At 38.1% G+C, this 14490-nt stretch overlaps 1 protein-coding gene across 1 annotated transcript in view; it reads right to left on the bottom strand.

Moving 5' to 3' along the window:
- Nucleotides 1-7831: 7831 nt before the first annotated feature.
- The window catches only part of LOC107036724 (acetylcholine receptor subunit alpha-like 1), a 74553-nt gene continuing 67894 nt past the window's right edge, over nt 7832-14490 (bottom strand). Inside the window, exons 6-7 of the mRNA XM_015254858.2 lie at nt 10779-11801; nt 7832-8038 (exon numbers count right to left, since the gene is read on the bottom strand). Coding sequence (XP_015110344.2) covers nt 7832-8038; nt 10779-11801 — 1230 coding nt within the window. The remainder of the gene's footprint in view (nt 8039-10778; nt 11802-14490) is intronic.

The following is a 14490-nucleotide window of genomic DNA, read 5'->3' as shown; positions in this document are numbered from 1 at the left end:
GGCTGTAATTTTCTTTCAATTTCTATGAGAATTTGGCTCGACACACGCCGAGTGCAATATTGATAACAGGGGCTTTAATAAATCGTTGCACAGATAAATAATATGGCTTTATTATTCATCCATACATGAAATTTCCGTAAACTCCTCTCCACGCAAAGAATGCTTACAACAAAGGACGAACGCTCTAATCGCTCTGGTAGGAAAAACGACGGGAAGAGGGCCACTGCGGCGATACTACAAAAATCAAGGGAGATTCTCCATTCCTCTCCCTCCACCATTTCACCACTTTTTTTAGTCTGCTGCATATCCCACCTCATCTAAAATCACTGGATGTGAAATCAAAGGGTTCACTGAGAGAGGTCGTTCGATCTGCAGAAAGATTTTTGTTTGCATTTTCGTTTTTTTTTTGCATTAAAAAATGTCGATATGAAGTGAAGAGAAATAGAGGGGCGGAATATATTAAAACCCGATACTATCGCCTTTTTTTCTTTCTCGCGCTTCCACGTACTCCTCATTCGCTCATATTTACTCACTACTTTTATTTTTTTTTCTCAGCGTATGGGGGATAATTGTTGATAAATAAACAAACACAACCACATTTATTATTTTTTAAACAATAATTTTAACCACTCGTTTATTTTTTTTTTCCTTTGAATCGTTTTACATACGATGGATAGTTGCGTGTAGAATGCAGACGTTAGCTTATAAATAGGTTAGTTTTTTTTTCGTTATCCATACATAATTGTGTTTCTTTTTGTTTACTTTTGTTGTCGCTTGTTATTTATTCCTCGGTTGTAGATTCATTAATTTTCGTCTGTTTCATTCCCGTTAGAGTAATGGCGTTTATTTAAGTAATTAATACTTTACACAGTGGCACACACACACACACACGCACACACACATGTGTGTCTCTCAAAATTTTATTCATCCCACATTATGTTTAGTTAATTCTCGTCATTCGTGTTCATTCCATCTATTATATTCTCGATTATCTCCAATTTAAATTCCTCTCGTCTAAAAGTCCTCCCACCCCGTCCTCATCTTTAATATTATTTGACTATTATTATTATTCATGTTTTTTTTTCAATCTTCTCTATCTACTTTTTTTAATTCTTTTTATCGTGTTTTTCGAATTTCGCGTATACGTCTTCTCGTTGGGAGTGGAATCGCCGGTGCATGTGGTTTTGAGTGAAGTCTATCAATTAAATTCATGAATAATTCAAATTGTTAAATTCTTTTTGTTCATGGTAAATGAAAAATTCAAATCGTCGAGTGGAATTATCGTATGAAATATGAATGACATTCAAAATGACTGACGCCACTCGGTAATTTTGGAAAAACAAATCATCATTATTCATTCAATTGGTTTGTGAGTATTTCTTGAGAACACGACAGCGGACAACGGACACTCATACATACAGATATTCTCATCAAAGACACATACGGACGCAGGCGCAAACGAACGGACTTGATAGTCGAGCCATATACAAAGACAATGAGAGAACGGTACATCATGTTTTATCTTTTCAATTACGTCCTTTTTATTATTTCGTTGCTTTGTTTTAATGAGAATTTAAATAACAAATAATACCATCTCTTGATTCATCTTGTTTCCTAACGTGAGGCTGAGTTATTTACGTAATAAATTGAATAGGACGCACATGAGAAAGTTGTGTAGCTGAAGATATAGATACATAGCAATTGTAAATATCTGACACTAAAATGTTGTTTTCATCTGCATATCTCTCTCCCTATGTACAATATTTATAGATTATTCTCTTAATGCGAGATAGCCTGAGGGCTCGACATTGTCAATAACGATTTTATTATTTTCATTATTTTTTTTTCCTACAAATAGCGATAATAGGTTTGACGAGGTTAATGTGTACATAAGAGTCAACAGATGGAATTTTTTTATGCAATGGGATATTGAGTATGAGTATGTGCGTATTTATAACGAGCATGAAGTGCCTTTTGAGACTAATTTACAAAAGAATTATTTCATTTTCCCGGTCTGGGTTCAATTCAATGGATTAACATGAAATAAATTATAAAAAAATATAATCAATGATGATTAATGGATTGCCAGACCGGGAAAATGAGAGACGATTATTGGATACAGTTGCACAATCACATTTTTCTTTTTCTTTTACTTTGGGGAACGAAGTGACTAGTTCGATTGCGATTATTTAAAATACAATTATATCACATACCATTTTTTAAAATCAACAAATTGCTCGGACAGCCTATTATATTCAGCTGGAACGGCGAGTCGATTCGATGAGACGTACCCCGATACCACTGGTTTTTCATGATTTTCAGGGATTAATTAATATTCACTCCGGCAAGTCTGACGGAGAAGGGATTATTCGAATGAATTCAAATGAATTTCTGAGAGGCACTGGATCAATGTCTTTCAAATAATTTCTCCCTCTAGATTTATCGGGGATGATTGGTGTTGAGTTTAAAAAAAATTATATTCATTAATGTGTCATAACGAAATTAATTCATTCAACTGGCGAATTCAGGGGCTTTCACTCGCTCATTCAATCATTCTCTCGATTTAATTAGTTATATGCAATTGATTTGCCTCTTGATATACCAAAAAACAAGCGTTTCATCGAACATTGATCAATGTTCATTTCATTAATGTTTATGTTTTTTGGTAGATCGTTAATACTAGGATTGGCACGAGTCAGCGGTCGCTGATTCGTTATTTAGTTAGAAAAGATTCTAGAATTTTGTCCTTAATTACCCGTAATTTTATATTGTAAACATTTAAGTTATAGATTCGATACCGTTTCTCCAGTTGTCTATTTAATCTATATTAATTAACTAGTTAATTCCACTTCTTTGCAGTTCGTATATCTAGATTTTACAGGATTATAACAAAAATTGTGAGTGACAATGTCATATCTTCACATCTAGTTACAATCATTCAGTTTATCATATTTAATACATTGAATATTTTCAATAATTTGTTGATGGTCAGCTGCAGCTCACGGTGGAGTATAATCGGAATGAATGATCATGTATCCAACGAAATATGGAATTTGAATGATAATGATGGGTGTAGAAAATGAGGTGTACAAAAAATGATTTCGCTTCATCACACGACTATTTTCTTTCGTTCGTTCTAAATCTCTGGGTTGCAGTCATAACTGTAATATCTTCTTAACCTAATTTATTTATAATACATATTTATTCGCATTTGGCTCCCGTCGAGGAAGACAACGGGATCGAGTGACTGTGGGAATATCACTTGATCTTCTCGTTCTTCGAGTCATTCATATATTCACAATTTCTATTTGTTTTCTTCAACTCTTCAAGTTTATCTAATAGGGTGGCCGCCTGGGTGACGACTTGGAGCAATGGTGATCTGATTGTCATGAAAGTACTATCAGTTTTATGTGAATTTGTTGATTGTTTCCCACGATTTCGGTGGTCAGCTGCTCTTGGTCGAATAATACTGAATGTTTGCTTTTTAATTTTTTTTTCAATGAACAATCGGAAGTTTCTTAAAGTTTATCTTTACGGATTTCCACTAACTTGAAAGGTTGTTGAAAGTAAAGTAGATAAACAGCATAATGAAACAGAGGATAACGATTATCATAAAGATTTTACGCAGCAATACATTGTTTTCCTCGCCCATTCGTAGTTGATTTTACGAACGGCATCATTTGGTGCAAGTCCAAATCTACGGAATTATCAATTGAAATTAACATCATGCTGTACTCTCGTCCATTAACGATATTACGCATGTATTTTAAATGGGTCGTAATTGTTTTAGTGAAAAACAGAGGGGAGACAATGTGATTCTACTGCAGGATGAAGATTGCTATATGCGACCTACATTATAGTCGATGGTAATCATGATGTGACTGTTTCACAATTAAGAATTGATGGATGCATTTCGCGAAATGTGGAGTACTCCAAAACGGATATAATGATTATTAGATAGTCCTGGTACTTGTCGTATTTCACAACTTGTCTTATGAAAAAGTATTCAACAGAATGGTTGCTGATTGATTAAAATGAGTTTCAAGGACAACCTAGCATTCAGAGAAGAGAAATAAAGTATTCATCAAACATAATGCTGTTTGATCTTGTTCTAAATAGCCTCGATGAAGTGAAGATACAGTAAGATCGCTCATTACTTATATTTTTGTCCTTTTCCCTCATCAATAAGCCCTTTAGGAATGCAAGAAAGAAATGGGACGTTAGACCGCTGAAGAAAATCATCCAAGAGCAGCATTTATAACATCTTATCCCGCTTCCTCGACGTACCGCCGCGTATTTGCTCATATTTCGACTCGCACATGAAAGTTCGAGACGCGAGCAATAGTCTTACGACGTAGGCTACTCCCAGGAAGACATGCGATAGTTTCTTGTATTTTTTTTTCTATATCTTTACCCAACTTTTTAAATCATTTTCTTTCCCACTCTCACAAACACTCGAGTTCCACCTGCATCGGGATCGATCGATTGAATTCATGTTATGTACAATTATTTTAATGAGATAATTGCTCGTCAATCGGTGAATTTAAACTCTAATCATCATTATTTATTGATTACCCATGAGTTTCACTTGTGCATTGCTCCTATCATACTCTACAAATAATCATTTAATTATACTGATTTTACTTTTCCCGATAATTCCGCCTAATCTGTCGAAGCTTATCATTATAAATGCGGATGATTTGACGCTTGATTATCGGAGATTTGCCGCCAACTCCAAACAAAAATAAAAGAAAAGCTCTCTAACAAATTATCTCAATCAATTGATTTTTATAAAAATGTGAACCGTGTCATGGATTTGAGCTTCTGACATTTAACAATTATTGAGCGTTTTTTGAGGTGTCTATCTACACTTTTCCATTAAAAAATTTTCTAACTTCATCTTCATTATCTAAGTATTTATCGAACGTTATCATTCAATCGTACATTAACATATGCTCGTCAGCACTAGATGGTGGAAATAAACAATTTGATATTGTCATCGACACTTCGATCATTTTCGTTGAACAAATAATATTGAACCGTTGAAAATTTGTAAAAAAAAAAGATATTACTGCGCGTCATATTTGTCTCCTGTTCGTTCAGTAAATGCAATCGGTTGACGTTGAGTTGCCCATTCGCTCGGAAAGGATAAACAGCAAACACTTGTACCAGATCTGCCAAACGCGATGACAAACTGGTCGTCTGAAGCTTGGAAAAAAGAATAAAACAATAGATAGAGGAAGAGCGTTTTCGCTCCCTCATTGGTAAAAAGTGGATGAAAGAAGTTGTGAGTTGAAGTCAATCAATCGATCCTGTCGAGGAGACGATGTCTCAGATTAATTGCCTCAGTAGCATTTCTAGTTCGACATGAACTCAATATCTCTCATAATTTCACATTTTCACGTTGCACTCGTATCAAACGTTTATTACGAAATTCTTCAACGCACCCTCTCTTTACGACTATTTATTATTATTATTATTGTTGCAGTTTCAGCTGTCACGTTCTCTTTACCATTCATACCTCCATTTACAAGCAGTCACCCACAGTTTTTCGCACTGTTGTCGCGTTCACAATTGATTCAAACATTTGGGGCAAAAAAATGTAGAATTCCTTATTCAATGGTTATGGATATTCACGTGGAGTTGTTAGTAATTACACATTTACAAAATAAAATGTTGGGGTTGTTATTCACACGTCCCACCGAGATGTCGCTAAGCGTGATATATTACGAAAAATCGTCCCAATGTCCTCTCACAATTCAACAATCAATTATTGTTTTTTTCCTTATCGTTTTCATGTACACAAAATTTCGGTTCCGTTATTCCACTCAGTTTCCATCGTATTTCCTGGTATTTTTAATAAAGTTTTTTTTTTCATTAATACCTATTATATATAGTGTAATATGAGGGTGATTTTACTGAATATCTGGGCAATTTTTGACTGACACGAGTGATCGATTTGCTTTGAACGTGTGAAAATATATTAGACATTACACTGAAGGATTGTGAATTGTATGTACGAGTGATGTACGAAAAATGTACAAAAATGAACCGATTATTTGTAACGACATCCCACAATTTAAACATCACGTTTCGTCAGGGTAAGAAAATGTAATTTGACGGTGATGAAATTAAAAACTGACCCAGTGATTGGTGAAATCACCCGCATATTTAGTATATATCCATATATATAATATTCATATAACATTACCATTATCTTTAAATGAGCAAATAAATTGATTATTATAAACGCATAGCGAGGGGGATGGGGTTGGAAGCGCCGTTTTTTCATTTCCCCCTTTCTTTCATCATTTTATATAATAAATTGGACAAAATTCCAACAACTTCTCGATACTATTTTTCTCTGCACCTTTTTCCCCTCCCATTATTCCGTTCTGTCGAATTCAATGCCCAAAAAAATGAAGTTCCGAGTATCACAGCGAGATATCAAGGTCCAGGCATTTCTCACAAGTCTGTCGATATCCCGCTTTGAAATGCTGCGGAAAGTTTATTTCAATCCCTTTTCAATCATCTCTCATTTCTCTCAACAACATGATTTTTTCATCTCCCGCACCCCTTCCCTATCCCTTTAAATTATGTACATTTATCTCTTTCAGCTTCTCTTTCGTTGTCTCGGAGCTGATCTTTGCCATCCATATATTTTTTCCTCTACGCTCCCACAATCTCATCGTGACCTTATTCTCAGAATGCGTGACCTGTTCACATACCATCACGCAAAAGCCTCCGCACACACGCCTCCTATGACACCGACCAAATAAAAAAAGAAATATATTTCTATTCAATTCCCTTCAACTCCCAACCCACTGTCATCCTCGCCCTCTTGCGCACATTCTCACGCCTCTTCTACCGGTTGGATAGAGGCCATTCTGAAATTGGCAGTTGTTTACAAGCAATGTATTTTTCTATTTTGTTACAATGTTTCCTTTTCCTCATGCTCATCCCCTCGTTGATTTTCCCCCTCACATCATCATTTCAGTTTTATTATGGAAAAAAGAGTAATGAGGCATCCATACTCAACTACATAACCTCATTTTGTGCGTGTGTTTACTAAATGCTCGTGAAATTGTGTATGTGTTTTTATTTCTCTCCAAGCTGTATCCTCGACATTTTCGTTTCATAATTAATTATTAATAATCAATTGTATTACTTAATGTTTTTTTCTTTGTTTAAATAACGTTTCATTTCTTCAATTATAAAATCGGCAGTTCGGCAAAAGTCTCCCCCGACATCGGTAACGCCGCGATGGCTCTATAGCCCCTTACGTATGAAACCTGATTTTACAAAAATACGTTAGTTTTTTTTTATTTTTTTTTAATTTTTGGATATTTGGCACTTTCTTTAAAACTCCCGATAAACAACAGTTGTTCGCTTGCCATCCCAGTCTCTTCACATTCGAGCCCTCAATCATAGAAAAAAATGACCAAGACTTGGACGGCAAGAACGGACTTGATTGTTCAGTAGTTAGCTTCCTCAATGTTTCATCATTTATCTCCTCAATTATTAATCGTTCGTGATTCCCACGCGAACGTGCCGTTTCTTTCAAGCGCCATTAAACGACAGTAAAAAGTGTTTTTTTTTTATCTACTGCACCAAAGTGTCCAGAGCATCCCAGGGACAATTGAGCACCACCAGATTGTTTCAACTATTGACGACGCAATATGTTGACTCGTGTTATGCATTATAACAGCGATATAGATACTGGGGCCCACCCAGTAAAAATAATAGTCGCCATTTTGACATTATTTACCGTCAATGTAACACGAGCGATTGTATCAGTAAACGCGGTACTCATGCCGCGAATAAACGTCAACTAGTCGTCCTCCTCTGGGCCCATGTTCATCAGCATCATTCTTCTCTGGGCAATTTTACTGTACATAACGTCTATTGGTTTTGTCTCATCGTACAAGCTTGGTGCTTGTAGAATAATGAGTACAGTACCGGCAACACAGGCGACTGTAAATAACCAGAGGAATATTCTGTCTAGAACCATTGCAACGTATTTCCAGTCTTCCACGACCTGAAAGCACAAAGAAAAGACAATTATGATAAAAATGATGCTGAGAATTGTTAAAATTGAATGCATTAAGCTTGCTGACGACAAGCGAATTCATCTCTCTCTCTCTCTCTCTCTCTCTCTCTCTCTCTCTCTCTCTCGTTTTTACGAATAAACAATTCTTCCTGACGGAATGAACCAAATTGTCAAGAGAGTAAATAAATTTCGACGATTGTTCCTCGTTCTGTCTTGTTACCCCACTCTCTTCTTCAGCCGCCTCATTATCCAGAAAGTTGAATAGAATGTGAACGTGTGATACAACAACATTGTGTGATTTAAGTCACTAACGAACTAGACAAAAGCGTGAGTCACTGTAGCTAAAACATTCAGCGATCTAACCCCCTTATCCAGTGTGTCAAGATGGTTTTGAGATGACAGACAACGGTTGAAGTGCTCTCACCCCTCCATTGTATTATCTTCCCCTGAAATTTAGCATAACACTTGCAGTTACCGAATTTCTGCCCTTGAAGCTTTGAATCAGTTTCCACGATCTTCGTTTGGTGGTTGTTCAAGTGCGATGGTTTCGCGCTGATTCCTCATTACCTCGAGGGCAATCAAGGGAACCAGAAGCTCCTGTTATCAGTGTGCATATGGAATTAGAAGCTGAGGTTGGAGTGGTGGAAGTTCTTTGGACTGATGCTTCGGGATCACTATTGAAGGCATCTCTTGGGGAACTTTGACATTCTTAGTTTTTCAAAGCAATACGAATCAAAAAGAACTAGAGACGAAAGATTTCTTTCCATTATCTGACTTGATGTCTCTGCCCTCGCAAATCATTGTATCACAATTGGTTATCCTGACCAATTTTTTAAAGCAATACGAATCAAAAAGAAATATGAATGAAGAAGAATTGATTATTTAAGCGGTTTGCGGTATGTCCTTTAATTATGAACCTCTTATCCCTGAAAATAATCTCTTGAATTACAAAGCACGTGCATTGTTTGTCTCCGGAACCCTCAATAGTCTTACAAGTTCCGTCCAACAAGGACTTTCTCCAACTTGAGCAAAGATGCAAATTCAGACTATCCACATAACATCTCCAGCACCATCCTCATCATCCTCCTTCCCCTTTCCTGCAGAGTAACACTTGGCAAGCGAATTGCAGGGGCCTGCCGCAGTGCGTTCCTCGTAGATACTTTGCCGATGTAATTTATTCGTCTGTATTCCACATTACCCCATCCTTGCCCAACATCCCCCTCACTCCCTTTCCTTCTTGAGCCCATACGAAATCTCATTCCACTATCTGTTCCACTTCTGTCTTTACCTTCTCCTCCACTATTTGGGCGACCCCTAGAGGCATACGTAACGCTTCCACGAGTCTGTCTCCCCTGTATTTGCGCTACGAATGCTTCCGGGCGAATCGAAAAAGTATTTCCAAGAGATTTTCTCTTTCTACTTTAGCTTGGGCTGGTTCGTCTCCGGGTCTGGGATATCCTCCCGTGGGGCTTCCACCAGCAATTTCTTCCCGTAAATTCCACTTATTTCAACCGTATCCAAGGATTTCTATGAAAAATTCTTTATTCATTGTGTATTTTTTTCTTACTCCCCTCTTTCTTACTTCTTGTCCTCTCTCGTTTCCATTCTTGAAGCACATCCGGGAAAATTATATTACTTTATTTCCACATTACTCTCTCCACTGTTATTCATTTCAACCATTTATTTCAATTATATTCACTTTTATTTGGACTTCCGTACTCATCACTATTGCCAAAAGTAGGGAAGGGTGGAATTACAGAAAAAAAAATTGGAAATGGAAGGGGAAAAAATGGACGAGAAAATTTCATCCGGTAGAATCGTTAGCGAACCGTAAACTTTACCAGACGGCAATGAATGCATTGGATCCCCCGGCTGAAAGCCAATTGAAAGCAGTGGAGCGAAAATGCGAACGAATTCGCGAATAAAAGACAAAGAAAAGAGAACGGCGGAGATAAAGTAGAAAACAAAAAAAGATACAGGCGATATCGACGATACAGAAAAACAGATTGAATATCGAAAACTCGATCAATAATATCTGATAAGAGAAATATTAAAAATATTGCTGAGGGCTTGTGATGGAAAATTTATTGCTAATTCACGGCGTTCAAATGCCATTTATTTTCATGCCGAGAATGCTTTCACATCATAAAAACGTCAGACATTGTATCTGAAGGAAGCTTCATTTTTTTACGATGTTTTTTCTATGGAAAAAGTGAATGCATTTTCATCTTTTAAAAATGACTTTACGCTCTCAATCTGGAGAGATTGATGTGCAGACCAATTCAGAACTCTTTTCCAAAGACTTTTAAAGTTCCAGCGATCCCAACGGAGTCATAGATTAGAGGAGCACAAACTTGCTATCCCGCTGGGTATATACGTGGCCCGCTAACACGCCTTTTGACTCATTAACGACCAACAGCGTTGGCGATTGGAACTGGCAGAACTAAAGGGAACTAATTTTATCGACCCAAATGGTTTCAGCAGTTTAGAAACACAAATCAGCATGACTGATAACACCAAATCTTGCATACCGATTCTGTATTGCTGGTTGAGGAACATTTCTAAGTTTGATTTGACATGGTTTGATTTGACATAAAGTGAATTAGAATATGGCACATACTCCTATGCTGGAAGTCTAACCAATTAAGGAAACAAGATTCTGTATTAAACTAGAAAGAGAGATGAATGACAAACCATCAAACAACAAGTAAAAACAATTGCTACTTACGCCCTCGAACTTGTCCTTGTTCTTGGCATGTTGAGCAATGAATCTGGCGTCCTCGATCGTCTTCTCGATCTCCCTCGCCAGTGGTCTTTCAAACGTTGGACTTATATCCTCGTGTACATAACCAGGACTTGTTGGTGCAAAAATATCATCATCAGCGCCTGTCAGCTGTATACCTGACAGTGATTCATCAAAGCGCGGTGCAACAGGACAAACTGGACCAGCTGCTGTGTCATACCTATCACTGACCAATTCCTGTATCGTTGGTACTGATGTCTTTGGTACTGGTGGTATTGCTGGTAATCCAGGTAAATCAGCAACCTCATAATTGTCACTGTATCTCTTACCATATGGATCATACTTGTCAGTCTCTTGTGGTACATGAAATACATCGGTGAGTATGACTTCGGGCGGTTTGTCATCAGCATCATCAGGATCATAATCATCACCATTAGTTCCATCACCATTATCATCTTTACTCGGTCTCTCAATGAATAGATACTTTGGCAGTATCTCAATGAACACAACGCGCACCCACTTGGCCATGCGATGGGTAACCGGTGAACGAAAGTTAACATTCAATACCGCTATTGTCACAACCACTGACAGTGTCACTAGGACCATTGTGAATAACAGGTACTTGCCAAGAAGCGGTACTGTTAGCGATGTGGGCGGTATTATCTCAACGAGAAGTAGAAAGAACACGGTTAATGACAGTAGAATTGATATTGATAGTGATACCTTTTCACCACTGTCACTTGGTAGATAAAACACAAGTACCGACAAAAATGATATACCAACGCATGGGATTATCAGGTTAACCGTGTAGAACAGGGTTTTACGTCTTAATGTTAGGTAGAATATTATATCGGGATAGGGCTCCTCGCAACATATGTAAAACTTTTCGTTTCTCATGGCAGGCACTTTTAATATGTCCCACTCTACGGAGATGTAGTAGTCGGTCAAATCAATACCGAGGTCGATTGTATTTGAGTCCTCGCCCTGTTCAAGATGCCGTAGATCAACCTGCAATCATAAAAATGAAAAATTAACACTTTATCTTGAACATCGGGTAGATCAATACCCGTCGAATCAGATTTATAGTCTAAAGATGAAGATAGGAATGTGCTTGAGGAAAAGATCATATTGAGAATACGGAGGAAGAGCGATTTGCTAAAGCACCAGGACAAGCCGGCGAAGGATCGATAAGTCGATGCACCCAATGGTTAAGTGTGCGGCTGAGTGGAGGAAAAAAAAACGTTTGCGGTCCGATAAGTCAGACGTTCATCCAACGATCGGAGTCATCGTTCATCGGGCCGCGTCGGCCTCGTTCCTCCGGCTTATCACCCTGGTCTTTTATTCCCTTCGCCACGCCTGTCGTCGGCCTCCAGCTTCCAACACAAGTGAGAAGGAAGAAGCAACCATGTGGTAAAAAAAACAAGGTGAAAGACAAAAAAAGACCCCGATAAAGTGTATGGAATACCTCTTGACAACATTTCCTAAGCGTCAACTTAACCTAACCTAGCCTATTCTGTACTTTTCTTTCATGACGTAATTCATGAAGATCGTTTGATCGTCTTCCGTGCTGCTGTGAGAGAGGCGAAACAATTGGTTGTAAAGTATGCTCAGGAAAAATATTCCGTACAAAACTGAAAATGATGTTGACGTAAAATCCAATAAAAGTCGTGTGAGACTTGAGAGGGTAATGTGTAATCGTTACCCTCTTCATCGTTCACCCTGAATGCTCCTTTCTCTTTTCCTCTTTTCTGGGTGAACAGCATTTCCGAACGATGAAATATGCAGGAAAATCGAGAGTTCAATTATGCATTCGCGGTGGAAGGTAGAGTGGAGAAATGAGGACAAAGGATAGGGTCGTATATATGCGCTGGGCGAGTGGCATAACACACTAACCTCACCTCCGCCGCTAGTTTTTGGGCTCAAACCCCTCATTGACTTTAACCCACAGAGCAGCGGCGACGGGCCCTCCATGAATATTCGACCCTTCGAAACTTTCTAGATTGTATTCACAAGGAGGCTTTGTCTTTCAGCTTGAGAAATACTCCGTCAACTTTATTTTCATTTTTTTTCCTCCATCTGCGAGTCAAACAGCCGACAACTGGAGTTATCATCCGTGAGATAATCATTTCATGCTGAACATCATTTTCATTTTTCGTGGTAACTTATACGATGTTCGTATTTCAGGAATACATAATGCTGCTATTCATGCTGATGCTGTCAGGAGTTGCCTTGTGTCGTTGGGAAATTTTTCTGGTTGAGCGAACACAAAGTAAAGTGAAATTTAAAAGAGTGAGGAACAAAAGAGTCTTTCACTCGGAGTTCTCATGGTCTTATTGGACTGTTGTAGTTTAATATACCTTCATTCAATTTTTATGTCCGGATCAATGGAGACTTTGAGATGCACTGGGGTAATTCTAGTGATGCACGTAGAAACTTGTATTCAATAGGGAATTGTTTGAGAGAATCTTTTGTACGTATTACATGGATTTATTGAACCAATTCAAAGATGAATCCTCACGGGTTGTGGAGCCTGTTCTTAATCTGGAATAGTGTCAATCAACTGCTGCGTACAGAATCATCGTAACACAGTCCTAGTTCCACCAACTTTGGATTGACCATAATAAAATCGGACGTTCGTCAATCCTCCCAGATAACCGACTCACTCCAAGTAAGATTGAACATTCAGTAAGGAGTCAACATGAAGCATCCCCCTGTTTACCCGTCAACCAAGAATGAATTTATCAAACAAAGCCAAGAAACGACTTAAACCTCAACAAAAATAAGAAGCACATGCATTGTTATGTGTTTCTCCCCGTCTCTCTCCTCTTTCTACAATCATGTTTGAGCATCGTATGAGCCAAAGGATGAAGCGAGAGGAGGAGGAAGCTTTAAAAAGGTGCTTCCAAGGGGCACCCTTGCCGAGAGTATCTTTTGTACCTACTGCATGAACTCAATCTATCAATCCAAATGTGAACCTTTGTGAAATATGAAGCTTATTCAAAATAAAAAATGGGTAATCGTGTCAATTAACTGCCTAATATAGCATCCTCATAACAAAGTCCTAGTTCCTCTAACTTTGGATTGAACATCATAAAATCGGACATTCGTCAATCTTCCCAGATAACCGACTCACTCGAAGTGAGATTGAACATTCAGTGAGGAGTCAACATGAAGCATTCCCCTGTTTACCCGTCAACCAAGAATGAATTTATCAAACAAAGCCAAGAAACGACTTAAACCTCAACAAAAATAAGAAGCACATGCATTGTTATGTGTTTCTCCCCGTCTCTCTCCTCTTTCTACAATCATGTTTGAGCATCGTATGAGCCAAAGGATGAAGCGAGAGGAGAAAGAAGCAGTAGAAAGGTGCTTCCAAGGATTTATCCTCGCTGGGGTGCACCCGTATAAAACTCTCGGACAGGCGGATTTGTCTGCCAAGAGCAAATCCGCCCTCGCAAAGGGGCTCTTAGAGACAGAAGAACATGAAAAAGAAAACTACGTAAAGAAGTGAAAAAAAGGGGGAAGAAGGTGAAGAGAGTTGAAGGCAGTAGGCAGGATGCAACCGATGAATCATGTGCATTGTATTGACAATATTTTCCCGGCTTCTTTAGCACAGCACAAGTGTATAGATTTCTCTCTTTCTCTCTCTCTCTCTCTCTCTCTCTCTCTCTCTCTCTCTCTCTCTCTCTCTCTCTCT

Source organism: Diachasma alloeum, unplaced genomic scaffold (genome assembly GCF_001412515.2).
Source record: "Diachasma alloeum isolate Michigan unplaced genomic scaffold, Dall2.0 Dall_scaffold_00211, whole genome shotgun sequence".
NCBI classification, from domain to species: domain Eukaryota; kingdom Metazoa; phylum Arthropoda; class Insecta; order Hymenoptera; family Braconidae; genus Diachasma; species Diachasma alloeum.
Note: the sequence above shows the minus strand (reverse complement) of the source record. Positions and strands in the feature narration are given on the sequence as shown.